Source organism: Otolemur garnettii, unplaced genomic scaffold (assembly GCF_000181295.1).
Source record: "Otolemur garnettii isolate 467f Iridium unplaced genomic scaffold, OtoGar3 scaffold00025, whole genome shotgun sequence".
In the NCBI taxonomy this organism is placed as follows: Eukaryota; Metazoa; Chordata; class Mammalia; order Primates; family Galagidae; genus Otolemur; species Otolemur garnettii.
The window spans coordinates 6,482,632-6,496,064 of record NW_003852420.1 but is presented as its reverse complement, the minus strand read 5'-3'; the positions used below and the strand labels follow the sequence as shown (position 1 = coordinate 6,496,064).

The following is a 13,433-nucleotide window of genomic DNA, read 5'->3' as shown; positions in this document are numbered from 1 at the left end:
ACACAGTGTCTGATCGCTTTTCTATACTTTTGGAACACAATGATTACAAAGCATTTTAACTTCATGTACATACTGGCATTACTAATTCCCATAAATAACAGTGTTGTGATAGAGAGGTATGAATTTAGGAAAGTTTATTTTTTTTCTTTTTTGCATCTGTGGTGTTGCAGATCTTATGATAAGTGTCAGGGATACAGAGTGTATTAGATATAGTCCTTGTCCTGGTGGAGTGCTCAAGTATCAGGGAACGCAGAAATATAATCACAACAAAAAGTCATAAGTTAGAGCCACAGGTGTGAAGTATATTATTGTAGCCACATTAAGCAGGGGCAATATCCTTGATCATTTATACTCCTATCAAGAAATTATTTCAAATTTCATTCCCTTGAAGGGATGTAATGAGCAACCTTCTAGCAGCAGTTGGGTTGAATTATTTGATGGTGAGAAGTGCATCTACCAGACCTCGATCTTTTCCCAAATCTCCGATTGCCAAGATACTTTAGATGCCAGGACATAATACAGGATGTGGCTAAGAAGTGGGATTTAAAACATGGGCTGCTGCCCTAAAAGTTACACATGTTACTACTAATGATATTTTTTAAATAATAACAACACATCAAAGGACTTGAATACTTGGGAAAGATGCCCAATAAATGCAAATTGCCACTCTAGCCCAGGTTGTGATACCTACAAACCCATAAAACAGCTTTTCCCCTCATCTTTTAAAAGAGAGAGACTGGGAGCTGATTCACAGCTGGCTTTGAGCATGGCTGAGTTAAGGAATCAAAGTCCTGTGGTGGCTATTTCACTTTCTCTTAGTTCGTATCTCCTCTGTGTTACCAGAAAGTCTGTTTCCTCATGGTGGAAGCTCAGATTGTCACTTCATGCAGCTCCAGACCTTATGTCCTCTTAGCCAAGTCCAGAGAAGAATGAGAATACCTTTCCCACAAGCCCTGGGAAACACTGCATCCTTCCTCATAAGGTTGGATAATGATCCTTAAACCAGGAATCAATAACAATGTAACATAGCCAGAATTCCATGAAATGAGAGGTGGAGATAAGGTTTTCTGCAAGGGAAACAGGTTAAGGGAAGTAGTAGTGGATGCCTATGATGGGCAGGAGCAACACAAGAGATGTCTAGTAAACATCCTTTCAAAGCATTAACCCAGTTGACCATAACACCAATAATGTAATCGTCCCCTCCCAGTAACTGACATAAGCTGCCTCTTTTGTCCCATTTTCAATTGTCTCATAACCCCTGCCTCCCATATAAACAGGAAAAAGTACACTATATGCTATAAGCAGAATTGCGTCCTCCTAAAATTAATATGTTAAAGCCCGATGTGATGGGTATTGGAGATGGGAATCTTTGGGAGACAGTTAGATTTAGACGATGCCATGTGGGTGGGGCTCTCATGATGAGATTAGTGCCTTTATAAGAAGAGGCACCAGACTCGCTCTCCATCGTGTGAGGACACATGCAGAAGGTGGCATGTTGCTTCCTCAGCAATCCTAGAAGAGAGCCCTCAGCAGAACTGGATCATGCTTGCATCTGATCTCAGATTTCCAGCCTCCAAAACTATGAGAAATAAATCTCTGTTGTTTATGCTGCTTAGTCTATGACATTTTGTTATGTCAGCCCAAGAAGATTAAAACACTATATAAAGGCAAAACCGTCTGGACGTTGTGGTTTGTGCACATTTCTAGACAGTTTCCAAGGGAACAATGAAATTCGTTTCTACTGTTCTTTCCAGTTGAAGGAATTTTCAAGACCTGCATTGTCTAATACAGAAACCAGACCTGTGGCTCTTGAGCACTTGAATGTGATGATTCCAAAGACTTACTACTAAAAAGTAAAATGTTAAATATCACTGTATTTGTTCATGATTAGATGTTGAAATATTATATTGTATTTATTAAATAAAATATATTATTAAAAGTAATTTTACCTGTTTCTTTTTAACTTTTCAAAATATGACTGCTAGACTCTTTAAAATTACATATATAGTTTACATTAAATTTCTAGTGACACTTGGCCCCACCTCAAACCTACAGAATTGGCAACTGGAGGTGAGGCCATCTGGCTGTCCTGGGACAGCACACAACTAAGAGCATACTTCACATTAGTGCTTCTAAAATTGGAGGACTCTGGATGGAGTCAACCTTTGCAGAGGATCCAGTTTACTAAATTGCGAAGCAACTCAAAATATCATTTTTAGCATAAAAAGAGGCATACATTTTGAAGCCAAAATTTCTTGTTCTCTGAAAGAGGGCTGCTTGGGGTAGTGGTGGTAGAGTGTGATAAGTAAGTCATCAGGCCTCTCAGCCATTTTGTTTAAAATGAGAGGGATTTTGCCTTATAAACTAACATTTAATTGAATTTGATTCTAAACGTTTGATTCTAAATCCTCATAACACCCTTTGTGGTGGGCAGTATTATCAACTCCACTTTGCAGGTGAGGAAACTGAAGTACAGCACAGTTTAATTAGCTGGCTCAAGGCCATCCTTGCTGAGTTAATTCCTGAGAGCAGGGGCCTTGACATTACACATATTTGTGTTGCACAGGGCCCAGGCCTCATCTCAGCTGATCCCAACTAATCTGTAAAGTGGGTATTTCTACACTAGTCATTCCTGGCTGCAATTAAAATCACTAGGGGACCTTAAAAACATACTTGTGCCTGGGTCCTATTGACTAAAGATTCTCATTTCATTGGCCTAAAGGGTGCTGAGGAGTGCACAAGAGCCCTCTAGAATATCTGAAACTTGACAGATGATGTAGAGGAAGGTGGGAGACACAAGGTCTAACAAGTTAGCAATGCCCAAAACTCAGATGTTGGAGATTAGGCCGGGGCTATTCCCATCTAAATATGCATAAGTTCCCTGGGTATCTTTTTAAAGTGCCCTTCTGATGCTGAAGGGCTAGGTGAGGACTGAGATTCTGCAGTCACCAGGGAATGAGGTTGCTACTGGTCCAAACCACACCCTGGATGCCCTGCGCCCTGTGGTGTTTTCAGGCCCTGTGAGAGCTGAGGCCTCGCTGGCTGTCTAGGCCTGTGTGAATACCCAGTTTAGGGATTCCTTGTGATCCCAGGTCTGATTCTTTTAGCGCTCTCCAAGATCCATCCTGGGATGAACATGGTGGAGCAGACTCAGAGTTGCAGTTCCAGAGATAGATAAAGCTTCTGGGATGCTGAAAGGAAAACCAACAACCCCGTTATGGTTCAAAAGCAGGAACTCCAGGTAACTAACCCTTCCCAGTTCAGCTGCTGTCCTCTGGACCTGATCTCTCCCGGCTTCTACTGACGCCCAAGCTGCAGGCGGGATGCGGGCCTCAAACAAGCAGCCTTACCCTTCCTAGGTGTGCATGGCTTTTTTGGTCTTTCTGGAAGGTAAGGCAGAAGGGATTCAGGTATTTCAAAGTACATTTCCCATGCAGCCTTTCTACAATTCTCCCTCGCCACTGCCTCAACTCTCAACACTGGTTCCATTGTCTTTCTGAGATCCAGGTGATGTGGCGTCCCGGTGGGCGGGCTCACCGAGCTGGCCCTTTTGGCTGCGCCCTGGAGCCCCGGGCGCGCGCGGTCCCTGCCTAGGACGATGAACCAAGAGTGTGGGGAGATGATTTTTGCCGCTCTCACGCCTCCCCGGGAAAGGGGCTTTTTCCAGGGCATTCGAAGGGCGAGCCCTGGCCTCCCTCAGCCTCCCCTGGAAAGGACGCCGATTGGCGTAGTGCAGCCGGACGCCAACGTCCCAGGTTCACGGACTGAGTCAGCTCCAGGTGCTCCGGAGAACCACCATCGCACTCACAGCGACAGGGACGCAGCGCCTGTGCCCAGAACAGAAAACGTAACCTCGCGTTGGCGGGTGGAGAATTCAGGGTTTTCCTTTCACAAATGTATCCCTTCCCCCAACCAGAATACAGAACCTCCCACTGGACCAATGCGCCTGTCTGCCTGGGTCCCTGAGCCCACCTTCTCCCCGCCAAGCCTGCCATCTCAGGTTCTGGGCCATCAAGTCGGGAAATGAGACGATCCACCAGCGCTGGGCCCCCATGAGCTCCAGCTGGCTCCGAGTGCACGGCCTCAGGCGTCCCATCTGTGCGCGTCCACAAAGTCACCAGGGTATAACCGCGGCTCTGCAACCCCCGCGGCTGCCGACCTCTGGGTGACCCGCACTGGCTCCCGCAGCTTGCCTCGGCTTTCCTGCTCCGGACTTCAAGGCCGATTTGGCCTGGGCCTTGGCTCCGGAGGCTGTGGGCGAGACGACTGCTACAAAGCTCCGTAGACCCAGCTGTTCCACTGAAATTGAAGGGGGAGTGGAAGAATTAGAAAATCAAGGGGGCGGGACGGTGGGGAAGAACACATTTGGGACTGAGGACTGCCCAGGCAGGTGCCCACCAGGAGCTCCTGAGACTGGGCACCTCTGGAGGACAGACCTGGAACGCGACGGCAAAGGCCTGGAGGATTTCACAGGCAGCCGCAAGGCTGAAGCACCCCCCAAATTTGCTTTTAAATTAAAAGAAAAAAAAAAACCCCACCAGAATCTAATGGTCACCATAAATATATCCAAATGCGATGTTTTCTTACCCTATTGTGAGAGTATGTTGAGAGGGTCTTCCCCGGGGTTTATTAGAGTTGCGGCCTCCCAGAGTTCTCAGCCGGCTCTGTACGTTGGAGGATGGGATAGAAGTGGGGACAGGCCACCCGCTGGCGCTGCCATAGCCTGGGCTGTCGCGTCCCTCCCCGCCGTCCGCCCGGAGCTCTAGGCTGGGAGGGGTGGCAGGTGCTCCCGGGATCCCCGAGAACGGCTTCTGTGGTGGAGACTTTCTGCTGAGAGACGGCCCCCTGGCTTGTCCCCGGTAAAGGTGCAAGACGGGTTTCCTTCCAGAGGAGATCTAGGGTGGAGAATGCCATTTGCTCACACCTTCATCCCCCACCCCCAGATTGGATGCAGAAAAAAAGCCCTAAACTCATTGCCCAGCCTCTAGGAGCCCAAGAGGTGGAGGGTGGAGAGGGTGGGAGTTTCGGTCCCACTTCTCGGTCCGGCAGCTTAGCGTGGTGACCAGGGACGCTAGTGGGGGGGACACCAACGAGTCAGTCACCCCCTCACCTCCTGATCCCAGGCTCCCCAAAGGCCACCAGCCCTGAGCACAGAAGCCGCTGCCTCCAGGTACGCGCCCGCCACTGCCTTCTTGGACCTCCTTCCAGCGGAAGCTACTGTTTGTTTGGGAAACCTTCTATGGGTGGGTCCCAGGGCTGTCCTAGGACCCGACAGCTCCAAGGATCCCCGGCGCCCAGGCCCCGAAGCGCAGCCTCCTTCAGGTCTTACCTGGGGGCTGGCCCGCAGGGGCACTTCGGGGACGTTCCCTGCGGTGAGGATACTTTGCCAGAGGCTTAGAAAAGAAAGAAAAAGAGGAGACGCGAACCCTCTGTGACCGGGTCTCCTCACTCTCCCCTGTGTAATACCCCGCCCCATACACCACTCTCGCTAGGCAGGGGAGGGACCCAAGAGGCAGGAGGCCGCAGAGCGCCAGGGCGTCACCAGCACTAGGGAGCCGAAGCTTCCCGGGGCGAAGAGCTCCCGACGATCGCTGCTGAGCCGGGACAAGCTCTCGGCCGGAACTTTCTTCCTCTTTTTTCTACTCCTAACTCTCCTCGATAACCGACCCCTCTTGTGGTTCCTGTCGCTGTGGCCCGAGCTTGCTTTAACCTCGAGCCTGACCTCTCTCCCCGGGTTTTGGCGCCGGTGTGGACCTCGCTTTGCAACTGGGCAGGAGTTGTCTTGGGCACCTCTGTACCCGGAGCAGCTGCGCGAACGTGCCGGGGGCCCGATTCGCTGCCAGACGTCCGTGTTTTTCCCAGCCTGAGGACGTCGCTAGTCGGGGGTGCGGGCCGGGAGAGGGACAGAGCAGTAGGGTGCGTCTGAAGCTGTCGGGTCTGCAGCCCTGTGCCGGCTCGCTGCGGAGCTCCCGGAACGAGGATCCTGAGTCCGGAGCAACCAGGCAGACCTAACGCCCAGCGAGCCAAAGGTAACTAACGCCAGGGACCACGGTCCTTGTGTCTTGACCCGCACAAGCTCCTTGCACGTTCAGATATTACAATTTAATCAGGGAATTCCCAGTATTTTCACCCACCGCGATAAAGGAATTGCTCAGATTATGTCTCTGTAAGGTCAACCGTAGACGAGGGACTTATGTCCTGAAGGGATCCTTCAGGAAAGGCACGTCCAAGACCAGAGAGATGAGGCCACTCCTTCAGTTGTTGCTGGCAGAGTCATTAAGTCACAGCTAACATGTCACTTCTTAGACTCTCATTCCAGGCACCTTTCCAATACAGTATTTCCCCTTTTGAATTTCTTTTTACCAGCGCATCTTGCAATGTGTTCACAGAAACGATCATGGAAAGGTCCTCCCAGACTTACAACCTCAGAGCACCCCAAGACTCCAGCTGCTCCCCAGAAGAGCTGTAAAAGCGCTGTGCACTCTGGTCTTCACCCCACCCTTCTTCCCCAAGACCATTCATGTCAGTTATCTTGAGTTCCCAACACATCTTCAAGTTAATACGCTGTGAACTTCAGATAGACAATCAAAAGAGTAACTGAGGGAACGAGGCCCCCCGCCCTGAACACCTCATAAAAGAGATTTTAGGGAGTTGCCTTATCTCAGAGTTCAGGTAGCAAACTATTTTCAATGACCCATAGCTTGTCTAACCTTAGGCCTATTGTGATAGATCTTATATCTTAGAGAGAAAAAACTTCTTAAAGGATTAAAAAAAAACATAAAAAATTCAAATGACTCTTGTTTTAATTTTACCTGACAGAAAGTTCCCCTGCCCACAAGTTAGCACGATTTTCCCCACTGCTGAGCTAGGAGAGTGAACTGTGCCCCAGGGCCCCAAAACATACACATGGAAGCTAGTTGCAACTAAATCCATCAGTAATTAGCTTAAAACTGACCCATACAATCAGTGAATGAAGAATTCAAAGGGGAGAGAAATGATTTCTCTGCTTTTGAACTTTTGAGGAATGATTATTTGGACTCTCCCTAGTCACTTATGCAGGGTTTAATAGATGGATCTCATCCTCTGTATGCCCCCTCGATGAAGGCATTTGTTCTAAATGAACTCATAGGGACATTTCTCACTGTACCCTTGTTGTAAACACAGCCTTCGTTTCATTAAAGTAGATGTGAGGGACACAAAACAGGTAATATTATAGGATAAGGGAAATTATACCAAGAACATGCAAGCTAAGTTCAAAGAGGCCCCAATTCAATTTCTGATCCTTCTCAAATATTCTAGGGTTTGGCAATGCATGCACAAAATATTCTTGCTTACACTTATTTTTCAGTGTCTGCCCCCAAAGGGTTTCTGCCCAAGAGTTTCAAAAGTATTTAAAAGTGATGATTAAATTAAATACAAGAATTGTTTAGCGATAAGCTGAACACAAGAACAGATTTTGGTGAGTAGCAATTCTGGCTTAACAGCTGTATATATTGCTCAGTTTAGTTAAATTATTTTTGCTTCTGTTATTCTCGTATGTTTATATCATGTGTGTGTGTGAGGCGTGGCTTGGTGATGGTGAGCAACAGAGCAAGAAACATTCTTAATTTCACCGTAAGGTGGATTGATACCTGGGTACATCAAAGCCCAGCTTTTTCCTTTTGACACTCTTACCTATGCTTTTCTTAGTATTGTTTACTGATTTTCATAATTTTGTTTCTTGGTTTTACAAATACAAGTCAATTGCTTGCACAACCAAATGGAAAGAGGGGCACTTGAAATTAACTTGAAAAGTTTAATTTTGTTTAAGACCAGCTTTGCATATGCCATACATATGTGGGTAAATAGGCCAATAAGGAAATCAACTAGGGGTAATGTAGGATGTAAGGGAGTGTGGACATAGGGCCTAATGTCTTTTCTCTTGCAAATTATAAATGTGACAAAGAGTTACATCTTACATTGACTCCCTTATTCAATAGCTATTTCTTATCTGCTTTGTTCTTCCTTGCTTTCAACTTGATATCAATCTGTCCTCTTCTTTAAACACCCACCTTTTCCTAGAGGCTTTTTTTTTTTTCTGTCATTTCCAACCATCTTCTGTCCTGGAATGGCTGTTTTTTTCCCCCTAATCATCTATGCATGCATTGTGCCAGACTTCACCACATCTTTCTGTGTATTTTTCTTTTCTCCCATCAAAACAGAAAGTTTGGCAGGGGCCCTTACCCCTAGTTTTATAAAACAGCAACCACCTGATGGCATTAGATTCATAAAAGCTAATTTAATGAGTAAATATATGAATTGAAGGGCATCCTCAGGACCGAGAGGATCTACAGGAGATCCCAAATCCCTAATCCAGTGTCTTTGGGTTTTATTGTCCCTTGGCATTTTGTATTTACCATAAAAAACAAGGATGCAAATTGACACAATCACCACCAGCACAAGTGTACATGTTTATATAAGTTTCTCCTGTCTCCTCTCAGTGAGAAATGAGAAATGGAGCAATTCTGGGACACTTTGTTAATGTCTTAAAATACGATTTAATGATAAATTTTGCTCCTTTGTCACTTTTTTGGCTACTTTAGAAAACAAAAGAATTTTTTTTTTTTTTTTAGAATGAGTAGAAAGTTGCTTAATTAATGTAGGCGAAAGTTGTAGGTATAATGGTCCAATTCCTATTGGAATATAAGTATCAATGTGGATAAGATGGATAAATAAGTGGGTATTTGTAAGGCATGTTTTCAGATTAAACACCAAAAAAGGCACTGAATTGCTTGTGCTTTGAAGATGATCTTTCCAGGATGAAAGGGCTTTCAACTCACTTGAATAATGACTGACATTAACAAAGAAATCATTTATATCAGGTATGGAAAGAAACCATTTTCGAAGGAACCACCTTCTGATTTATAAATCAACTATGACATTTTAAGATCGATGACCAGTACTACTTCCCACATAATCTTTTGTTACTAAAGCAGATAATCATGAATTAATTCAATTGATCCTTTAACAGCTTTTAAGGTGAGACTATCTGCAATAACAAACACCATGAGAGAAATTTCCATAACCTTTTGCAGGTGTCTCACCTACTTGTGTGACAATATTTATCTTTTGGTTCCAAAGCACCAAATATAAATGCCAGTAGTAGGTATTCAGTCAGTGTTTATGGGCTAAATTAATTTATATTTTGTTTTGGATACACTTATTGGCTCATTTAGCCTAATTAGCTGCCCCATGAACTATTATTCCATTTTTTTAAATGAGGAAAACTAAAATCTCTACAAAGTCACAAAAGTAATGAATAGGGAATTTTGGACTGAAATCCACCCATTCCTTTCCTCATTAAAATACTGGGGGGCGGGGGTAGAATTTTTTAGGGGAAGGGAATATGGATATTTCATCGCATGTCTCATTGTTTTCTAATTTTACAACACTATAGAAAAATAAGCTTTTCATTATATTTGCCAATCACAAAAATGTAAGACATGATTTATATCTTTCATACTCAACTGGTAAGAATCAACCGATATCAATCATAATTTTGCCTCAATTATTCTGTACATAATCATTTATGTAAAATTCTTAAGAAATGTTTGTATGAAATACGAAAAACAGATATAAAAGTAAAGATGTAAAAATATAGTATCAATTTAAATATTACTTCATAATTTGAATTACTAGTAATCTAATGTTGGAAGGGGAATATGGTTGAAAGCAAAAATATTATATAGACACTCTGTAGCAAGTACTATATCAGAATATGAACCTAATCAAAATGGCATTTTATACATTTCTGGAATGTAAATGTTGGTAGAAATTTTAGGTTTCAGCTTGTTATTTGATTTTTAAATAAATATTTTTCTGGAAGTGAAAATATGGTATGTTTTGTAGTCAAGGTATTACATAAGGAGAAATGAAGATGATCTTTACAAAGTTAAAGCATGTGATTTTTCTATTTTAATTCTGACCATGTGACATTGGGAAGGTCATTTAATTTCTCTGAGCCTCAGTTTTGAGGTCTATACAACCACAGTAACCTGTGCCTTCCTTTGCCTCCCTTTCTCCTCCCTTGTGGGGAGGATAAAATTAGTGCAGGTGAAAATGCTGTGCAGTTTGCCCCTTCATGTTTGTGCTATGATATTATAATACTGATACAACTATTATTTATTCACATAAGGAAGTATCATCTAAGAAATGAAACAGCTGACCCCTACAACAATTGATGAGGGCTGCACATCTATTTTTGAAATATGTATTCTAATTTATAGAGCAAAAAATTTAAAAATAAGCAAGCTCCCAAAAATGTCAATACAGGAATTAACCCAGTGGTATTTGTTTTTCTGTTCCACTGGCGGCTTTAGAGTAATATCAATGTGTGTTTTTCTTACATAACTGTATGACATTACTTAGGGGATAATTCTAAAATTCTTGTCCTAAGGGACTCTAGATAACTCTCACAAACCTCAGATTGGCTTTATCCCTCTTGGCCAAGTGGTCACAGTGTGAGGGTAGGTGACTCGGAGTTCAGAGTCGTCAGCGTCCAGGAGCAGAGAGCACAGGAAGATAAGCCCCACGAATCCACTGCATTGTCTGACAGCCTCGTGTGAGGGGGCGTCAATTTAACTTTAAACCCGTGAGCTCACTGAGAGCAGAGGAGAGAAGGGGTGTCTCCAAATGCTGTTGCCATAGCATTTTCCCATCTCTGTTCCTGCACGCCCCTTCTCCCCCAAAGCAGTCACAATTGGTGCTCTACGGTTTTCTTTCAGGAACGAGATGCATTTTCAGAAGACAGGACTCCAGCGATAATGCACCACCTTGAAACAACCTGACAGAGATTTAACAAGCCGGACAGGTGCCATTAAGTTTCAGTGGACAGACTCATCTTTGCGGATCCAACTGCACAGCAGAAACAGACCTAGGAGAGATTCTTAGCATCCCCCAAATCTCATTGGCCCTCTGGACAAGCCATCCCACAACCAGTCCTGCCGCACAACCAGATTCCTTTCAGCACTCGCAGCCGTGGACAGCTCCCCGGCTGGCGGTGGTTTCCTCTGCAGTGAGCTGACTTACTCTGCCAATCGCGGTGGGGGCCGAACCCACAGCAGTCCCAACCGACGCTCACAGAACCAGCGCGCCCTCCCTCCGCGCTCTCCGTTCCCCGCCCCTCGCTCACCCCGGCCCACTCCAGCGGGACTTTGAGGGATTCCCTCTCCGGCGGTCTCTGCAGCAGCACATCTGGCCTCATTCTGGGTACGGCAAGCATGGATCTCCGAAGAAGAGCCATCCCCAGCGCCGAAAGACTTCGAGTTTTATTGCTGCTGTTCCGTGAGTAGCGTTTAGGCGACTGGCAGGGCGGGACGAGCTCTTGCAGAGGATAGAACAGGCAAAGTCAAGCCAGCAGCTCGAGATAAAAATATTGCCCTTATGTTTTTGTTTTTTTTTTCCTTTGGGGACAAGGATGAGGGCCTTTCCCACTAGTGGCTGGGAATTCCTCCGAGAGCCACACACCTGTTTGGCATATCTCAGACAGAGCCCGGAGCCCAGACAGGTCAGCTGCGTGGGGCCAGATCATTGGCAAGAAAGATTTGATTGAAAACCCCAAGATGTAGAAAAAGCCTAGCCATGTTAATAGGTATGGATTTTAACATTTTTAAATTTTATTTTCACTGTAAACTAAGAAAAAAGAATCGAATTTGTGAGTGCTGTGTTAGAGAAACAGCTTGCAGAGCGCACAGCTGCAGACGGGTAACTTTGTCGCCCCAAAGACTGCAGACGGTGGTCTCCCCGCCCCACAGCCCCAGACGCGTGGGCTCCCTGAGCCTTGGACTGATGCGACTGTTTTGTTTGTTCCGCAGATGCAACAGCTCAAATCATGGCAGAACAAGAAGTGGAAAATCTCTCAGGCCTTTCCACTAACCCTGAAAAAGATATATTTGTGGTGCGGGAAAATGGGACGACGTGTCTCATGGCAGAGTTTGCAGCCAAATTTATTGTACCTTATGACGTGTGGGCCAGCAATTACGTAGATGTAAGGAACCTTTTACCCCCGGCTTGCTCCTAGGGCTCCAGGGCGAAGGGCACCCTCCCTCAAGGCCCTGAGAAGACCCGGGTCACCTGCCTTTCTCCCCCACACCCCTTGCAGGCTGCTCCCGAATGCTGCATGGGGGTTCCGGCTTGTAACGCCTTCTGCTCGCCCTGCCTGCTTTGAAATTAAACCCCCCCTGTCTCCGCTTCCCTACCGGGTCTGCACGTAGAGCATCTAACCGCATGTTCCGGGACCTGGGACGCGCGCGCGCAAAGGAGCGCCCAAGCGTGCAACCCAGAGTTTGGACGCCCCGCCCGTTGCAGCCCCCCACCCCGGGGCAGGGCGCGCTGAGGGGGCGCGGGGCGTCTGTGTTCCCAGCTGATCACAGAACAGGCTGATATCGCGTTGACCCGGGGAGCCGAGGTGAAGGGCCGCTGTGGCCCCAACGAGTCGGAGCTGCAGGTGTTCTGGGTGGATCGCGCTTACGCACTCAAAATGCTCTTTGTAAAGGTAACTCCCAGCCCAGCAAGCAGAGGGGCCACAGGCTTCCAGTGGGTGCGGGAAGTGGCGGCCCCTGGGTTTAAGGACCCAGAAGTTGCTAGGGGTTGGTTGACAGCGCCTCCCTGGCTGGGCAGGAAAGCCGCAACACGTCCAAGGGAGCCGAGGCGACTTGGAGGCTGAGCAAGGTGCAGTTTGTCTATGATTCTTCTGAGAAGACCCACTTTAAAGACGCAGTCAGCGGTGAGTAGAGCCCAGCAGGGCTGAGGAGGGAGCGCGGGAACGCGGCGAAAGCACAAGGCGAGCAGGCTTGGAGGACGAATTCCTAGGCGTTTTGGAAACAATTTGGGCTTTGCACTCCTGGGACAAGTCTGGCCTTGGCTTGCTCCCCAGAGCAGAGGAGGCAGAATCGCCCTCAATCCTCTGGGTCTCCCGCCTTGTAGATGATCCACAAGGGACTCTGGGCCTGAGGCCCAATCCTTTACCCATGGCCTGATGAGATGGCCCTTCAGAGCCTGTCATTCCCTGGCTGCTTCTGAAGGGCCTCTTAAGATTTGGCACAGAGAAGGGCAAAGCTGTATTTTGATTTTTTTCTGCACCCTGTGTTTTTCTTCTCATGCGCTGAAACTCCGAGGGGGCAGTGCGACCTTCCTTTGTGGTCAGGGTTTGCTGGCCCCATACAGGGTTTGCTGTATTTTTCCGCAGGACAGTATGGCTGGCACGGAATATTCAGCCCTCGGAATGGATTCAGCACCGCGTATTAATTTACTAGCTTTTAGCGTTTCCTCCTCATTTCCCCACAGTTCACCCAGACCCTCCTAAAATATTGTGACAAGAGGTCCATCCCTCAAATAATAAAGTTCCTATCTGCAGGCACCCTTCAAGGCTATATTTAAATTTATTGTTTTTTTTT

The 13,433-nt window shown here is 46.4% G+C and overlaps 1 protein-coding gene across 2 annotated transcripts in view; it reads left to right on the top strand.

Annotated features, from left to right (window-relative positions):
* The first annotated feature begins 10,768 nt into the window (after positions 1-10,768).
* Positions 10,769-13,433, top strand: part of LAMP5 (lysosomal associated membrane protein family member 5) — a 9,124-nt gene continuing 6,459 nt past the window's right edge. The window contains exons 1-4 of one of the 2 annotated variants that reach the window (XM_003788015.1): positions 10,769-11,322; positions 11,853-12,025; positions 12,401-12,532; positions 12,658-12,763. In XM_003788015.1, coding sequence (XP_003788063.1) covers positions 11,259-11,322; positions 11,853-12,025; positions 12,401-12,532; positions 12,658-12,763 — 475 coding nt within the window. In that variant the 5' untranslated portion in view covers positions 10,769-11,258. The remainder of the gene's footprint in view (positions 11,323-11,852; positions 12,026-12,400; positions 12,533-12,657; positions 12,764-13,433) is intronic. The other variant, XM_003788016.2, reaches the window with a different exon arrangement.